This window comes from Oncorhynchus keta, chromosome 35, assembly GCF_023373465.1.
Source record: "Oncorhynchus keta strain PuntledgeMale-10-30-2019 chromosome 35, Oket_V2, whole genome shotgun sequence".
NCBI classification, from domain to species: Eukaryota; Metazoa; Chordata; class Actinopteri; order Salmoniformes; family Salmonidae; genus Oncorhynchus; species Oncorhynchus keta.
The window spans coordinates 49,440,643-49,459,066 of NC_068455.1; the positions used below are offsets into that span (position 1 = coordinate 49,440,643).

General features: G+C 41.9%; 1 protein-coding gene across 5 annotated transcripts in view; it reads left to right on the forward strand.

Moving 5' to 3' along the window:
* The first annotated feature begins 292 nt into the window (after nucleotides 1–292).
* The window catches only part of LOC118368587 (echinoderm microtubule-associated protein-like 1), a 70,389-nt gene continuing 52,257 nt past the window's right edge, over nucleotides 293–18,424 (forward strand). For all 5 annotated transcript variants that reach the window (XM_035752809.2, XM_035752810.2, XM_035752811.2 and 2 more), the window contains exon 1: nucleotides 293–991. In XM_035752809.2, the coding sequence (XP_035608702.1) occupies nucleotides 817–991 (175 nt within the window). In that variant the 5' untranslated portion in view covers nucleotides 293–816. The remainder of the gene's footprint in view (nucleotides 992–18,424) is intronic.

Sequence of the window (18,424 nt, forward strand, 5' to 3'; positions counted from 1 at the left end):
TGGTGACTATATCAATATATAATCCCATTCTACTCATTCTACCAGCTGCATTTTTTTTTTCCTTGTGACCCTTCTATTCCCCTTATTCTCTTCCTGGTGATCAGAACCTCTCTCTCTCTCTCTCTCTCTCTCTCTCTCTCTCTCTCTCTCTCTCTCTCTCTCTCTCTCTCTCTCTCTCTCTCTCTCTCTCTCTTGCTCTCTGTCCTCTCTAGGCAAGGGGGATGATCTGTCTTTTGAAAGAGACCCAACCCCCTCTGCCCTTGTCCACAGTTAGTGAAAGTCTGGGGCCGGGGAAGGCTGTCCAAGGTATTATCCAAACACTCACACGCACACACGCGCTCTCTCTCTATTTCTCTCTCTCTCTCTCTGTCTCGCCCCTCTCTCTCTCTCTCTCTCTCTCTCTCTCTCTCTCTCTCTCTCTCTCTCTCTCTCTCTCTCTCTCTCTCTCTCTCTCTCTCTCTCACATGCACACACAGTTGCTGCTGCCAGCCCTCCACTTACAGCTCCAGCCTTTCAAAGCTGTTTTTCCTCTGGAGATCAGCACACGGTTTAACACCACACAGCTGCCACCGAAGAGACTGAGGGAAGGAGAGAAGAGTAAATAGAGAAAATAGGGAGCAAAAAGAAGAAGAGCAGGAAAGTGTTTTCAAATACTCCAGGTTTTTTGTGTTTTGAAATACTCCGGGTTTTTTGAGTTTACTCCTTGGGACCATTCAAAGAAGAGAAGAGAGTCTGAGTTCACAGGAAATTATCAGAGTGAATGGGTTGCCATGGTAACTGACACTGGCAGCCTGACACGAGAAAACTCAATGTTTAATGGAGGAAGATCCTCGGTGGTGGCAAGCAAGCGAAAGTAACAGGGATTTAAGGAAGGTGAGAGGGAACAAGAGAGGAGTGAGTGGAGGAGCTCGGTGGAAGTCCAGAATGGAGGACGGGTTTTCCAGCTACAGCAGCCTCTATGACACATCTTCGCTGCTGCAGTTCTGTAACGGTAAACTCATCCTCATCCCTGGTTATCATTATGTGTGCTTGACATGACATGTCACCACTGCCTGGTTAAACTTAACACCAAAGAAGTAGTCCCTGCCGGCAGGGCTGTTGCATGTAGGCATGAGGCTATTTTGGAGCTCAAGCTGGACTTGATGAAAGTGAAAGTTTATCCTTTGTGCTGTAAAGATGCAATCTTATGTGACAGACACAGATGGGATCGTAGGCTATAAGCTACATGACCCTAATTTAGACATAGCAGGGAACAATATTCAAATATTGAGTTTAACCATGCAGAGATTTGTCTTTCAAAACCTCCTGAGGAAATGTTTCTGCCAAGAATCTCAGTTGAAGGTCTCTGTGGCTGTTGTGTTCTTATGAAGCATTGTGCCTAATAATAATATGCCATTTAGCAAATGCTTTTATCCAAAGCAACTTCCATTGTACATATGGGTGGCCCCAGAGGGAATCAAACCCACAACCATTGGTGTTGAAAGCACCATGCTCTTCTGAGTGAGCCACAGAGTCTTCTCCCTGGTGTGCTGATTGTCATCTGTATCTAGTGGATAGTTCAAGTGTGATTTAACCTTTTTACAGCAGTGGGCTAAATCAGGGTCACACAGAGTGTTTCTTGGTCCTCTTAATCAAATCTACTTTGAAACAAAAGTATACACCTCACACACATGGTTATTGGCTTAAATAAAATAAGACACCTGTACCATGTCAGATATAGAGTTGAAATGTATTCAATTTTGAGTTGCATCACAATATTACATTTTCTACACATCACAAAAGACTGAACTATAACAAAACCGTTTGAAATAGAAACATCAGATTTTATGCGTAAAAAATGTAATGTTTATAAATTATAAAATTATGAGAAATATAAATAACATTCCACCTATGACGCCACTAGAGGGCAATTTGGACATTTGACTGCAGAAAAGGGTTTAAAAGGCTGAAGGGTGGAAGGGTGGAAGTGGAAGTGGAGTTGGGGTTGCAGGTTATTAGTGGAGTGAGTGAAGGTGCAGCACTTTGTCACAATTAATCAATCTATTATCAACAAAGCCTGATGTCTGCTCAGATACAGGAAACACTGTCTGACACTTATTTATAGCTCTGCTGAGCCAAAGGAAGTAGGGTGAAACGCTGGTCTTGGGCCAGTTTTGAGTTTTCCCAACTAATCCTAGATCTGTACCCTGGAGCAAAACAAAGAGAATACTCAAATTGTCTAACAATGTGGCTGATTAGTGAGTTACAGAAGGTTGGCAGTTTAAAACTTAATTACCATGGTTGGGAAATAAGAAAATCAATGACATTTACAAAGTAATGTCCTGAACATGAACTAATATTGTGTGGTGTGATGTGTGGTGTGCAGACATGCTGATAATGTCAATGATGTCACAGACATTCACTCAGGCATGTTGGATTATCTGAAAAACAGGTGTAGGCTGAATGTCAGGTTGGATAAAAAAAAAAATAAAGCTTCATTCTCCAAAGATGAGTTGACCTTTTAGAGTGTTACGAATGGCACTGTAATTTAAAGAAAGAAAAAAAGCTACTGCAACATGTCATATTGTTTAATTGCTGTCAACCTCAAGGGTGTTTCATTGAAGGATTCACACACATACAGGAGTATTGGGTCAAATTCGTGCAAGGGTCAAGACAAAATCCCTTTTCCCACTGTGTTGTCAAACATAAAAATATTGACTAAAGTCTCTGGGTTTTCAATGTTCTGAAGTCCCCCAATTGGCACCTACATGCATGCCCTAGTCTGACATGGTTGGCATTTTCTAATTATGTAGAGGTTAATGACTTTTCTGTGCAAGCGAAAGGCCAGTGAGTGCTTCAAATCACTGCCTTAATCTGTTTGTTATTACTTCAGAAAGTCCGGTTAGCACTTACAAGCCGGAAGACGAAACACGCCAATCTGTTGTGACTCTTGCCAGGGATTTTCAAATGTCCTCTCACTAAAATGACTAAGACTGTCATACTGATTGAGGGGCTTGGTTCATATCAAGCGAGAGGACCTCATTGTTCCAACATACAACTTAATTGTGTGAGTGTGTAGTCTGGAGGCTCTGAAATCACCCAATGGTGTGTTGGCCAGCTGTAGCTCTGCCTGTAAAAGTGATGTCATTTGTTCTTGAACGCTTCATGTGTTAGTGATCAGCCAACCAGACTAATGGCAGGGGAGACTGGGTCAGCGACTCAGCAAACTGGAAAAGCATGCTTTTGTCCCGAGGAGATTGGCTACTAAGGGAAATTATCCACATTTAGTAGCCTACTCGTCCAATTATCAGGGAGTTGCATCTTTAGAAGAGGATCTACAGTATTGAATGTATCCACCTTATGAGTGCCTTTAATGAAGAATTGATTAAAGGTGTATATTTTTTTACTGCCCATATCGCTAGGTGTCTGACTTAATACTGACAGTGGATGATCTGGTCGTATTCACTTAGCGTTGTTATGACTGATCAATAGATTATGAATCAAAACAAGGTGGTCAATCCAGAGAATTCAATGTTTCACCCTTCAGATTTAACCAGACATCCTTATCACTTCCCTATACACCCCCTCTCCTCTAGGGCCTGCAGTGTTGGCACTACCCGCCACATCACCAATGTCACCAAGAGATTGGTAGTTGGCACACAAACAGTGTGACACGGTTCCCTCTCCTCTTTGGTTTCTGTAAAGCCATTAATGGAAGCACATGCAAAGGGATTAGGGTTTAAATCCTGCTCACGTTACCAACAAACCAACAAAAACAGACAAACAAAAGGTTGGGCCAGGTCGGGTCAGCCCATGCCTGCCCACAGTCAAGGAATTCTGACCTGTACCCAAATGTGCTCTGACATTTCTACAGATTTTTGGTTTCCAAAAATTCCTGTTTTGTTGGCCTCTCCATGTTGGAGTAATGTTGACTAATCCAACAACATTGATCCTACTCAGTGACCACACTCTTGTGATGAGTAACCTTGCCAGAGACCTTGGGGCCTCATTTATAACCCTTGCATATATGTCACACTAAATATAATTTACCACATTAAAAGACTGAAGGACAGCTTTTTATTGTTGAAGCGAGTATTTCAGTTCTGTGGGTAAAATAACTCATCACTGCTGATCAAATTTAAGTTTGGCCATTCATTCCCTTTAGTTGCATTGGGCTCTCTTTCTGACTCTTCTGGTGATTTGTTTTCTCTGTTTGCTAAGTTGAAGCCAGACTACACTGAAGGATAAAAGTCATTTTCTCTCTTGAATGGAGAGATATTCAGAGGCAGTTTGGGCTGTTGTGGCACCATCATGCTGCACTCCTCTGCCAACTTATCTAACCCCCTTTCTCCTCTTCGGAGATAAGAGATCACCGTTAATTTTCTATGCTGTTGTTTCTGTTGTAGAATACAAAGCATAAACAGTGGAACTGACAGTTTGTTTCATATCTGCAAAGTAGTTCAAACAGACACATTATCAGTCAAAAATATAAAATTCCTAGTTTATGCTGCAAAAGCAACTTTAAGATTTTTTTTAAATAAGATATTTGACTCAAAATTCCATTACGTATAGTAAGGCATTGTTGGTTGAATAGATGGATGCAGTTCAATACATGATTAATATATAGTGAAAATAAAATCCAATAAAGTTTCCACATGCACAAAAACCTATTTGTCAAATTTTGTGCACAAATTTGTTTATATCCCCGTTAGAGAGTATTTCTCCTTTGCCAAGATAATCCATCCACCCTGACAGGTGTGGCATATGTGCACCTTGTGCTGGGGACAATAAAGGACCACTAAAATGTGCAGTTGTATTTCACAATGCGATAGCTGTCTCAAGTTGAGGGGGCGTGCAACTGGCATGCTGACTGCAGGAATGTCCACCAGAGCTGTTGCCAGATAATTTTATGTTAATTTCTCTACCATACCTGCAGCGTCATTTTAGAGAATTTGGGAGTTGGTCCAACCGGCCTCACAACCGCAGACCAGGTGTAACCATGCCAGCCCAGGACTTCCACATGCGGCTTCTTCACCTGCGGGATCATCTGAGACCAACCACCTGGACAGCTGATGAAACTGTGGGTTTGCAAAGCCAACAATTCTGCACAATATGTCATAAAACGTCTCAGGGAAGCTCATATACGTGCTCGTCGTCCTCACCAGGGTCTTGACATGACTGCAGTTCGGCGTTGTAACCGACTTCAGTGGGCAAATGCTCACATTTGATGGCCACTGACATGCTGGAGAAGTGTGCTCTTCACAGATGAATCCCGGTTTCAACTGTATCCGGCAGATGGCAGATGGTGTCGTGTGGGCGAGCGGTTTGCTGATGTGAACGTTGTGAACAGAGTGCCCCATGGTGGTGGTGGGGTTATGGTACAGGCAACGAACACATTTTATCAATGGCAGATACCGTGACAAGATCCTGAGCCCCATTGTCATGCCATTCAGACGCTGCCATCACCTCATGTTTCAGCATAATAATGCACGGCTCAGGATGTCGGAAGGATCTGAACACAATTCTGCATACTCCTGACAATTTGTGCACACAATTTGAGAGAAATAAGCTTTTTGTGCAAATGGAACATTTCTGGGATATTTTGTTTCAGCTCATGAAACATGGGACGAACACTTGACATGTTTATCAGGGCACAAGGCGAGACCCAGATGCAGACACAGAAGGCAGATGGTTGGAGTCTTAAATGTTTATTGATCCAGGCAAGAGAATGGTCATGGACAGGCAAAAGGTCAAAACCAGTTCAGAGTCCAGGAGGTACAGACGCAGGATCTTGTCCTTCTCCACAAAGAAAAACCCTGCGCATGCAGGAGATGCAGACGGACGGATGTATCCAGTAGCCAGAGATTCCTCAAAATACTCTTCCATAGCCTTTATCTCTAGGCCGGATAGAGAATGTAGACGACCACGAGGTGGTGTGGTGCCTAGGAGGAAATCAATGGCACAATCATAAGGACAGTAAGAGAAAGAGAATTAGCCAGTGCCTTACTGGAAACCTCCAGGAGGTTATGGTACCCAGCGGGGATGGCAGAGACATCCGTGGCTTTGCTCACGTCCTGAGGGGAACATTTCAAGGACGACTGTGCCGTTTTAAGGCAATGAGAATGACAAAACGGACTCCAACCCTGGATGGAGCCCGTGGTCCAGTCAATAACCGGATTGTGTTTCTGAAGCTAAGAAAATCCCAAAACCACAGGAACATGGGGTGAATCGATGAAGAGGAACTATATAGTCTCACTATGGTTTCCTGATACCCGTATATCAACGGGCACAGTGCTGTGGGTGACTCTTCCAATTGAACAGCCATCCATTGCCCTTGCATCCATGGGAACAGAGAAATGTTGAGTGGGAAAACCCAATTCAGAAACTATGGTAGCGTCCATAAAACTTCCATCAGCCCCAGAGTCAATGAGCACTCATAGACTTAGATTGTTCTCCCCACAGCAAAAGCACAAACAAAGGTGTGCAGGTGATGGAAATAAAGGAATTCCCAGTCAGGCTAACCAGAGTACTTGTACCGACCAGAGACACGGGTTTCCTTATAGGGCAGTTAGCTATACTGCCTCACAACAGTACAGACAACAGTTAGGGTTGAGTTCTAACTGATAACTGAGCTCACCCGTCGTAGATGGGCTTCAGAGCCTCTCGGAAAAACTGCCTTCGGAAACTTCCGGATTCCTTCGAAGATGAGCCAGCCCTAGCGAATGAACGAGGGGGCCCGAGGCCAGACCTCTTCTCACTCCAGCGTTCCCTTAGACGTCCATCAATTCTAATGGTGAGAGCGCTAAGGGAGTCGAGGTCCACCGGTAATTCCCGAGCAGCTAGCTTTTGACGTAATTCAAGAAGTTAACTCCTTAATTAGCTCCATGGTAGCCTTAAACCCTTGGTCATGGCGTTCCGTCAGGGAACAAGGCCCTTCCAACAGGTCCTGTAGTAGTTCGTCATGCCTCCCAATAGTGTCTCCCTGCAGGGAGACAATGTGGTGGAGCTGATCCAAGTCTGCTGGGTCTGTCATGGCCAGTTCGTACTATAAGGGCACAAGGCGAGACCCAGATGCAGACACAGGAGGCAAATGGTTGGAGTCTTAGATTTTTATTGATCCAAAAAGGGGTAGGCAAGAGAATGGTCATGGACAGGCAAAAGGTCAAAACCAGTTCAGAGTCCAGGAGGTACAGAGTGGCAGGCAGGCTCGAGGTCTGGTCAGGCAGGCAGGTAAAAAGTCCCGGCTTAAATTTAGAATTCAATGCCATTTTTTCAAGGCCCAGTACTAATCACACTAGATATAATTAACCTTATTCTGATGAGTGTCTCCCTGAGCTGATTGGTTGAATTCTGTTATTACAGGGGGGAAATGGGGAAAAGCCCAGTTTAGCAGATGGCTAAGAGATATGATTCCTAATTAGATTGTGTGTATATTCACATGATGGAGAAATCTATCAAGTTAGAAAACATTCACTATCACAGGTAAGGGAATAAAGAGAATGAGATAAAGCATTTAATAAATCCTCTTGGAAATCCCTCTCCCGGATCCGGGAGAATTGTCATCAACTGACACTAATTAGCATAACGCAACAGACAAAAAATATTACTTGAAAATATTCATATTCATGATATCAAGTGAAATATATTGAAACACAGCTTAGCCTTTTGTTAATCACCCTGTCATCTCAGATTTTGAAATGATGCTTTACAGCCAAAGCAAGACAATCATTTGTGTAAGTTTATCGATAGCCTAGCATAGCATTATGCCTAGCTAGCAGCAGGCAGCTTGGTCACGGAAATCAGAAAAGCAATCAAATTAAATCGTTTAACTTTGATGAGCTTCTGATGTTTTCACTCACGAGACTCCCAGTTAGACAGCAAATGTTCATTTTGTCCCATAAAGATTATTTTTATAGCCGAAACACCTCCGTTTGTAATTCACGTTTGGTTGAGAAATCGCCCGGAATCTGCGGTATCGACAGAAATATGGCAAACGTTTTTTATGATCAATCCTCAAGGTGTTTTTCAAATATCTATACGATAATATATCAACCGGGACAGGTAGCTTCTTAGTAGGAAAGAGAGAAACAATGGCCGCATTTGTCTTTTACGCACAAAACACTCTGATAGGGCCTCCAGCTGACCACTGACGCAATGTCGTTCAGGCTCATTTTTCAAAATAAAAGCCTGAAACTATGTATTGTGACACTAGACACATTAGGGAAGCCATAGAAAAGGGAATCTGGTTGATAGCCCATTCAATGCTCAATAGGGGCGCATCGGAACGCAGAGCTTTCAAAACATGAGTCACTTCCTGATTGGATTTTTCTCAGGCTTTCGCCTGCAATATCAGTTCTGTTATACTCACAGACAATATTTTTACAGTTTTGGAAACTTTAGAGTGTTTTCTATCATAAGCTGTCAATTATATGCATATTCTAGCATCTTGTCCTGACAAAATAGCCCGTTTACTTTGGGAACGTTATTTTCCCAAAAATGAAAATAGTGCCCTGTAGTTTCAAGAGGTTTTTAAGTAGCTCAGTTCAGACTTTCTCTTCAAAGAATATTATGTTTGACTCAGTTTTTATGCATTCCTTGTGCCCCTATAGGGTAGTTTTTTTCAACAACGTTGCATTTCTTACATGAATATGTCACTTTGATTTGTCTTACCTTCCAGGTCACCTACTTGGTCATTTTGTAAATATATATTATTTTCTGGAACTACTACATGTACCCATCTCATTGCTATTAAATTATTAGAGATACACATTGTTTTTGCACCCACCATGAGTCATGTCCACAATGTTCATGTGAGGTTAAATATGTATATTTTGGGATGTTTGACCTGACGAAGATCCATTTCGGATTGAAACGTTGTCAATAAATCGGTGAATTGGGAGCTTTAACAGTGTGCGGGCCTTCTTGTTCTTTACTACCATTCTTCTAAGCCCACACTATAACAGAAAACTGTCATTTATTTGGGGTATTATCAACAGTAAATGACTCAAACCTTTTACTGCAGCATACTGCATTCTGGGAAAATGTTGTTGGTGGGAAAATATATCATGTATTTCCAAATGGTACCGTAATTCAACCTCACATAATACTACAGTCCTGTACTGTGTCTTTGGAGCGCCAACAATCTTTTGACCACTAGTGGTGCATGGTATTGTTGTTTCTGGCTCAAAAACATATATTGAGGCGTGCCTCGTAAGAGGCTATATTTGTTGCACCCGTGAGTGAGAATGCTGTTACAATCTTATGTGGTTATAGTGCCTAATCAATTCGAAATGTATAGAGGACAGATTGGAATGGCAGCAGGTCTTAAAACCTTAAGTGGGTGAGCATTTTGCCATGTCTTTTTGGTCTGTTTTGCCCTGTGGTCGATGCCAGTTTAGAAGCCTTTGTTAAGGCCTCTAGAAGAGCAACTGATATAAAACACCAAGTATTCATTCATATGTTGTGATGTGTAAACACTTTAACTTAGCAGCCAACTTGCTTGCACCAATCCCTTGTAATTACAGTAAAACACTGAAATTCAAACCCCTCCCGTCAATGAATTTCATTCATTCATCCATTCTTTCATTCATTCATCCATTCATTCCGATTTTTTTTTACAGTATAATCGTCAATTTTACATCATTTTACTGTGTGTCAGTACACAGTACTTGCTTTGATACCATAATTATATTACAGTAGGTGTACTGTAATATGAAATACAGAATGTGACTTACCACCGAGCTGCCGGTAAAAGACTGCCAAATTCACTGTAAATTCATATGCTTGACATATGGTCTGCCCCATACACAGTATCTGGCTCGAAACATCCCTGATTGTCCATTGTTACCCTTCTCATTTGGTTTCCACACCATATGTAAATCCTAACTCTTACAACAACGCTGTCACTTGTCTGAACAACTGGATCGCCCAATGTTCCTAGCTGTTTGTTATTTGTGCACAAGGCCCTGTTTGTGGGAGAAAAAGTTAGCCAATCATGCACACTGAAAAAAGCATTGTGTCAAAGGAGTATTGAATGCCGTTTGGGTCTTTAGGTCTCAAAAAAGATACATGTGATAAATGACGTGATAAATAAGCTTTTAATTTGACACGTCAAATAACACAATTCTATTACATGCTAGCCAAGCGCCACCACTATCAGTAGCACTGTCAAAACTGTAGAAAAAGTCTGCAAACAAGCACACACCGGGCACGAACTATATGTTTACAATACCGTGTTGGTAATGAGGTATTATTTGTTTCTCCAACTTTTCTCATGTTGGAGTCAATAGAAATACGAAATTACATCATAAATATTTCCTTATCTTTGATGATCTTTCATCAGAATGCAGTGCCAGGAATCCTAGTTCCGCAATAAATCGTTGTTTTGTACGATAATATCCATTACTCGTGTCCAATTAGCTACTTTTGCTAGCACGTTTAGTTCACATGTCCAAAAGCTGGCGCCGGTCCAGGCGAACTCGGACGAAAACTTCAAAAAGTTATATTCCAGGTCGAATAAACTTGTCAAATTAAGTAGAGAATCAATCTTCAGGATGTTGAGCATTTGTTTTTGTCTACAGAGTAATGGAACGCATGGCGATATCATGAGTAATCCGCGTAACCTGGAACTGGCATTCTGCCAGACCACTGACTCACACTAGAAGTTTAATTCCATGTTCTACTGACTGTTGACATCTAGTGGAAGGCGTAGGAAGTGCGAACAGATCCATATCTTACTGGGATGTGAATAGACGGTGAGTTTAACATCAACCAGCCCCAGAATTTCCACTTCCTGTTTGGAAGTTTGCCTGCCATATGAGTTCTGTTATACTCACATACATAATTCAAACAGTTTTAGAAACTTCAGAGTGTTTTCTATCCAATAGTAATAATACTATGCATATATTAGCATCTGGGACAGAGTAAGAGGCAGTTCACTATGGGCACGCAATTCATCCAAAGTGAAAATGCTATTCTTATACGTATTTTTTATAACTGCATTGTTGGTTAGGGGCTCGTAAGTAAGCATTTCACTGTAAGGTCTACACATGTTGTATTCATGTAACTAATACAATTTGATTTAAAAATTTGATTTGATTAAACCGTACACTTATATGAAATCCCGCTAGGACCTCCAACGAGCTGTCAAACAACCCAGCGACGTGATCCTACCAGATGAGTAAATGCCTTCTGTGCTCGCTTCGATGCAAGCAACACTGAACCATGCATGAGAGCACCAGCTGTTCTGTAGCCAAGACATTATAATACAGGTTAATTTTTGCAAGGCTGCAGGGTCACATGGAATACCAGGACGTGTACTCAAGGCATCTTCATTGACATCTTCAACCTACCACTGACCCGGTCTGTTAATACCAATGTCACCAATGTCACACCCTGATCTGTTTCACCTGTCTTTGTGATTGTCTCCACCCATCTCCAGGTGTTGCCCTTCTTCCCCATGATCACCTGTGTATTTATACCTGTGTGAGCCATGACCAGCCTGGGAAAAGCAGGAGCTGTTTGTCTGTTGCCAGTTTGTCTTGTTTGTCAAGTCAACCAGTGTTTTTGTTCTCAGCTCCTGCTTTTCCCAGTCTCTTTTTCTCGCCCTCCTGGTTTTGACCCTTGCCTGTCCTGACTCTGAGCCTGCCTGACCACTCTGCCTGCCCCTGACCATGAGTCTGCCTGCCGAGCTGTACCTTTGCCCCACCTCTGGATTATTGACCTCTGCCTACCCTGACCCTGAGCCTGCCTGTCGTCCGGTACCATTGCCCCACCTCTGGTTTACTGACCCCTGCCTGCCTTGACCTGTCTATTGCCTGCCCCTGTTGGATTATTAAACCATTGTTAATTCAATGTTGTCTGCATCTGGGTCTTATCTTCATTCCTGATACCCAACTTATTTCAAGCAGACCACCATAGTCCCCTTGCCCATCAACGCTAAGGTAACCTAGCACTGATATCTATAGCCATGAAATCTTTTAAAAGGCTGGTCAGGGCTCACATCAACACCATCATCCCAGACACCCTGGACCCACTCCAATCTGCATACCACCCCAACAGATCCACAGATGACGCAATCTCCATTGCACTGCTCTCACCCACCTGGACAAAAGTAATACCTATGTAAGAGTGCTGTTCATTTACTACAGCTCAGCATTCAGCATCATAGTCCCCTCCAAGCAAAACACCAAGCCCAGGACCCTGAGACTGAACACCTCCCTTTGCAACTGGATCCTGACTTTCCTGAGAATCCACCCCCAGGCGCTGAGGGTAGTAAACAACACATCTGCCACGCTGACCATCAACACGGGGGCCATCAGCTGTATGTGCTTAGACCCTCCTGTACTCCCTGTTCAACCATGACTGCGTGGCTGCACACGACTCCAACACCATCATCAACTTTGCTGATGACACGATGATGAGGCAGCCTATAGGGAGGAGATCAGAGACCTGGCAATGTGGTGCCAGTGCAACAACCTCTCTCTCAACATAAGCAAGCATATACATCGATGGGGCTGTAGTGGAGCGGGTCGAGAGCTTCAAGATCCTCTGTGTCCACATCACTATTGAATTAACATGGTCCCCACCCACACAGTTGTGAAGAGGGCACGACAGAGCCTCTTCATCCTTAGGAAGCTGAAAAGAATTGGCATGGGCCCTCAGATCCTCAAAACGTATTACAGCTGCACCATTGAGAGCATCTCTTACTGGCTGCATCACCACTTTGTACAGCAACTGCAAGGCACCTGACCGTAAGGTGCTATAGAGGGGGGTGAGTACAGCCCAGTAGCAACAGTCATCAACATTGTTAAAAACAATTAGAATAAATGTAACCGTTGATGAAGATACCCCAAACGTTTTGAATTGAGAAAATCTGTCAGATATTGACTGAATTATAGCACATGAAACATTTTACTGGCATGAACAAATAATGAATGGGGTTCACGGATTTTGGTGGGAATTCAGGTACATAAAGGGGTGAAACAGGGCTGCAACCACCAAAAGGCCGCTCCAGTCATTACCACATGCCCATTCTCCCCAATTAAGGTGACATCAACCTCCTGCGGTCTAGGCCTACATGCACTCACCTGCACTGTCTAGACTGCCTTATTAATTACTGTTGTTGTCATGTTCTGTTGTGTGTCAATTGCAGGATTACATTTACATTTAAGTCATTTAGCAGACTTTCTTATCCAGAGCGACTTACAAATTGGTGCATTCACCTTATGACATCCAGTGGTACAGCCACTTTACAATAGTGCATCTAAATATTTTAAGGGGGGTGAGAAGGATTACTTTATCCTATCCTAGGTATTCCTTAAAGAGGTGGGGTTTCAGGTGTCTCCGGAAGGTGGTGATTGACTCCGCTGTCCTGGCGTCGTGAGGGAGTGTGTTCCACCATTGGGGAGCCAGATACCCTCAGATAAAAAATCAAGACGCTTGGCTCTAGATTATACCAATCTAGTGTATATATACTCTACATTGTTTGCAAGATCAGACACATATCACTATAATCTGAGTGTTCATTTTCAGAAGTTGCATTCATTTCAGTGCGTCTAATTTGTAAACATTTCAACTGTGTTAAATTAACAAAAAATGTACACCGATTTAAATAGTTATCCTTCTCTTTCTTGTGATGTAAGTGTTGAGATGATGTGTTAAATCCCAGACAAAGCTTCAGCATTCTTATTGATGCAACAGAAAGACAATGTATTTCATTGAGCCCATTTCAGTCATTACCAGGGTGTGTTTGACAGGTCATTACAAACATTTCCGCTGTGCTAACGTTAATGGGAATAAATGACAGACACAAGCAAGAGTATGAAAGAGTCATACACTTTTGGGCACTAACTCTCCTGCACTGACTCTATGCACATACACTGGACTCACACTCACACTCACACACTCACACATACTTACACTAAAACACACACACGCACACACACACACACACACGCACATGCACACACACACGCACACTCCCATACACGCTTTCACTCACCACATATGTTGTTGCTACTGTCTATTATCTATCCTGTTCCCTAGTCACTTTACCCCTACCTACAGTGCCTTCAGAAAGTATTCATACCTCTTGACTTATTCCAGATTTAGTTGTGTTACAGCCTGAATTCAAAATGGATGAAATACTATTTTTTTCACTCATCTACACACATTAACTCATAATGACAAAGTGAAAACATGTTTTTTGAAATGTTAGCAAATTTATTGAGAATGAAATACAGTATCTAATTTACATAGGTATTCGCATGTTAGAATCACCTTTGGCAGCGATTACAGCTGTGAGTCTTTCTGGGTAAGCCTCTAAGAGCTGGATTGTACACCTGGATTGTACAATATTTGCACATGATTCTTTTTTAAATTCTTCAGACACTGTTAAGGTGGTTGTTGATCATTGCTAGACAGCCATTTTCAAATCTTACCATAGATTTTCAAGCGCTTTTTAAGTCAAATCTGTAACTAGGCCGCTCAGGAACTCCAGTATTATTTAGGTTATTGGCCTGCTGAAAGGCCAATAACCTTTCCACCCAGTGTCTGGTGGAAAACAGACTGAACCAGGTTTTTATCTAGAATTTTGCCTGTGCGTAGCTCCATTACATTTATTTGTTATCCTGAAATACACCCCAGTCCTTAACAATTACAAGCATACACATAACATGATGCAGCCACTACTATGCTTGAAAATATGGAGAGTGGTACTCAGTAATGCATTGTATTGGATTTGCTCCAAACATAACACTTTGTATTCAGGACAAGAAGTTACTTGCTTTGCCACATTTTTTGCAGCATTACTTTAGTGCCTTATTGCAAATAGGATGCATGTTTTGGCAGAGCTTGAGAGGATCTGCAGAGCTTTAATCGTTGCTAAAGATGCTTCAATAAATTACTGAGTAAAGGGTCTGAATACTTATGTAAATGTAATATTTCAGTCTTTATTTTGAATATATTTGCAAGAATTTCTATTAACCTGTTTTCGCTTTGTCATTATGGGGTATTGTGAGAAGATTGATGAGGGAAAAAAACTATTTAATACATTTTAGAATAAGGCTAATGTAACAAAATGTGGAAAAAGTCAATGGGTCTGAATACTTTCAGAATGCACTGTATATATATATATATATATATATGTATTATTCTATATTTGTTTACATACAGTGGGGCAAAAAAAAATATTTAGTCAGCCACCAATTGTGCAAGTTCTCCCACTTAAAAAGATGAGAGGCCTGCAATTTTCATCATAGGTACACTTCAACTATGACAGACAAAATTAGAAAAAAAATCCAGAAAATCACATTGTAGGATTTTAAAATTATTTATTTGCAAATTATGGTGGAAAATAAGTATTTGGTCACCTACAAACAAGCAAGATTTCTGAATCTCACAGAACTGTAACTTCTTCTTTCTTCTGTCCTCCACTCGTTACCTGTATTAATGGCACCTGTTTGAACTTGTTATCACTATAAAAGACACCTGTCCACTACCTCAAACAGTCACACTCCAAACTCCACTATGGCCAAGACCAAAGAGCTGTCAAAGGACACCAGAAACAAAATTGTAGACATGCACCAGGCTGGGAAGACTGCATCTGCAATAGGTAAGCAGCTTGGTTTGAAGAACTCAACTGTGAGAGCAATTATTAGGAAATTTAAGACATACAAGACCACTGATAATCTCCCTCGATCTGGGGCTCCACGCAAGATCTCACCCCGTGGGGTCAAAATGATCACAAGAACGGTGAGCAAAAATCTCAGAACCACACGGGGGGACCTAGTGAATGACCTGCAGAGAGCTGGGACCAAAGTAACAAAGCCTACCATCAGTAATACACTATGCCGCCAGGGACTCAAATCCTGCAGTGCCAGACGTGTCCCCCTGCTTAAGCCAGCACATGTCCAGGCCCGTCTGAAGTTTGCTAGAGAGCATTTGGATGATCCAGAAGAAGATTGGGAGAATGTCAGATGAAACCAAAATATGACTTTTCGGTAAAAACTCAACTCATCGTGTTTGGAGGACAAATAATGCTGAGTTGCATCCAAAGAACACCATACCTACTGTGAAGCATGGGGGTGGAAACATCATGCTTTGGGGCTGTTTTTCTACAAAGGGACCAGGACGACTGATCCGTGTAAAGGAAAGAATGAATGGGGCCATGTATTGTGAGATTTTGAGTGAAAACATCCTTCCATCAGCAAGGGCATTGAATATGAAACGTGGCTGGGTCTTTCAGCATGACAATGATCCCAAACACACCGCCCGGGCAACAAAGGAGTGGCTTCGTAAGAAGCATTCCAAGGTCCTGGAGTGACCTAGCCAGTCTACAGATCTCAACCCCATAGAAAATCTTTGGAGGGAGTTGAACGTTCATGTTGCCCAGCAACAGCCCCAAGCATCAAATCAAATCAAATCAAATTGTATTGATATAGCCCTTCGTACATCAGCTGATATCTGAAAGTGCTGTACAGAAACCCAGCCTAAAACCCCAAACAGCAAGCAATGCAGGTGTAGAAGCACGGTGGCTAGGAAAAACTCCCTAGAAAGGCCAAAACCTAGGAAGAAACCTAGAGAGGAACCAGGCTATGTGGGGTGGCCAGTCCTCTTCTGGCTGTGCCGGGTGGAGATCATAACAGAACATGGCCAAGATGTTAAAATGTTCATAAATGACCAGCATGGTCGAATAATAACAAGGCAGAACAGTTGAAACTGGAGCAGCAGCACAGTCAGGTGGACTGGGGACAGCAAGGAGTCATCATGTCAGGTCGTCCCGGGGCACAGTCCTTGGGCTCAGGTCCTCCGAGAGTGAGAAAGAAAGAGAGAATTAGAGAGAGCATATGTGGGGTGGGGACAGCAAGGAGTCATCAACATCACTGCTCTAGAGGAGATCTGCATGGAGGAATGGGCCAAAATACCAGCAACAGTGTGTGAAAACATTGTGAAGACTTGCAGAAAACGTTTGACCTCTGTCATTGCCAACAAAGGGTATATAACAAAGTATTAAGATAAACTTTTGTTATTGACCAAATACTTATTTTCCACCATAATTTGCAAATAAATTCATTAAAAATCCTACAATGTGATTTTCTGGATGTTTTTTTTCTCATTTTGTCTGTCATAGTTGTAGTGTACCTATGATGAAAATACTAATCTCTCATCTTTTTAAGTGGGAGAATTTGCACAATTGGTGGCTGGCTAAATACTTTTTTACCCCACTGTATATATATATATATATATATATATATATATATATATATATATATATATATATATATATATATATATATATAAATCCTTATGGCTGGGGGCAGTATTGCGTAGCTTGGATGAATAAGGTGCCCATAGTAAACTGCCTGCTACCCAGGACCAGAAGCTAAGATATGCACATTATTAATTGGATAGAACACACTCTGAAGTTTCTGAAACGGTTTGAATGATGTCTGTGAGTATAACAGAACTCATATGGCAGGCAAAACTCTGAGAAAAAGTCCAACCAGGAAGTGGGAAATCTGAGGTTTGTAGGTTTTGTAAGTCTTTGCCTACCCAATATACAGTGTCTATGGGGTCATATTGCACTTCCTAAGGCTTCCACTAGATGTCAACCATCTTTAGAACCTTGTTTCAGGCTTCTACTGTGAAGGGGGAAAGAATAAGAGCTGATTGAGTAAGAGGTCTGGCAGAATGCCATGAGCTCAGTCAGGCGCTCACCTGTGAGAGTTAGCTGCGTTCCTTTTCCTTTCTAAAGACAAAGGAATTCTCAGGTTGAAACTTTATTGAAGATGTATGTTAAACACATCCTAAAGATTGATTCTATACATCGTTTGACATGTTTCTACAAATTGTAATGGCATTTTTTGACATTTGGATTTGTGATTTGTGAACTAAAAGCATGAACAAAAAGGAGGTATTTGGACATAAATTATGTACTTTATCGAACAAAACAAACATTTATTGTGGAACTGGGATTCCTGGGAGTGTATTCTGATGAAGATCATCAAAGGTAAGGGAATATTTAAAATGCTATTTCTGACTTCTGTTGACTCCAGAAGATGGCGGGTATCTGCATGGCTTGTTTTGGTCTCTGAGCCCTGTACTCAGATTATTGCATGGTGTGCTTTTCTGGCAAGCTTTTTTGAAATCTGACACAGCGGTTGCATTAAGGAGAAGTTTATCTAAAGTTCCATGCATAACACTTGTATCTTTTATCAGAATACAGTATTTCTGTAAATGTATGTTGCTCTCTGCAAAATCACTGGATGTTCACTGGATGTTTTGGAAGCAAAACATTACTGAACATAACGCGCCAAATGTAAACTCAAATTTTGGATATACAGTGCCTTGCGAAAGTATTCCAAAGATTTGAGACTGGGACGGAGGTTCACTTTCCAGCAGGACAATGACCCTAAGCATACTGCTAAAACAAAACTTGAGTGGT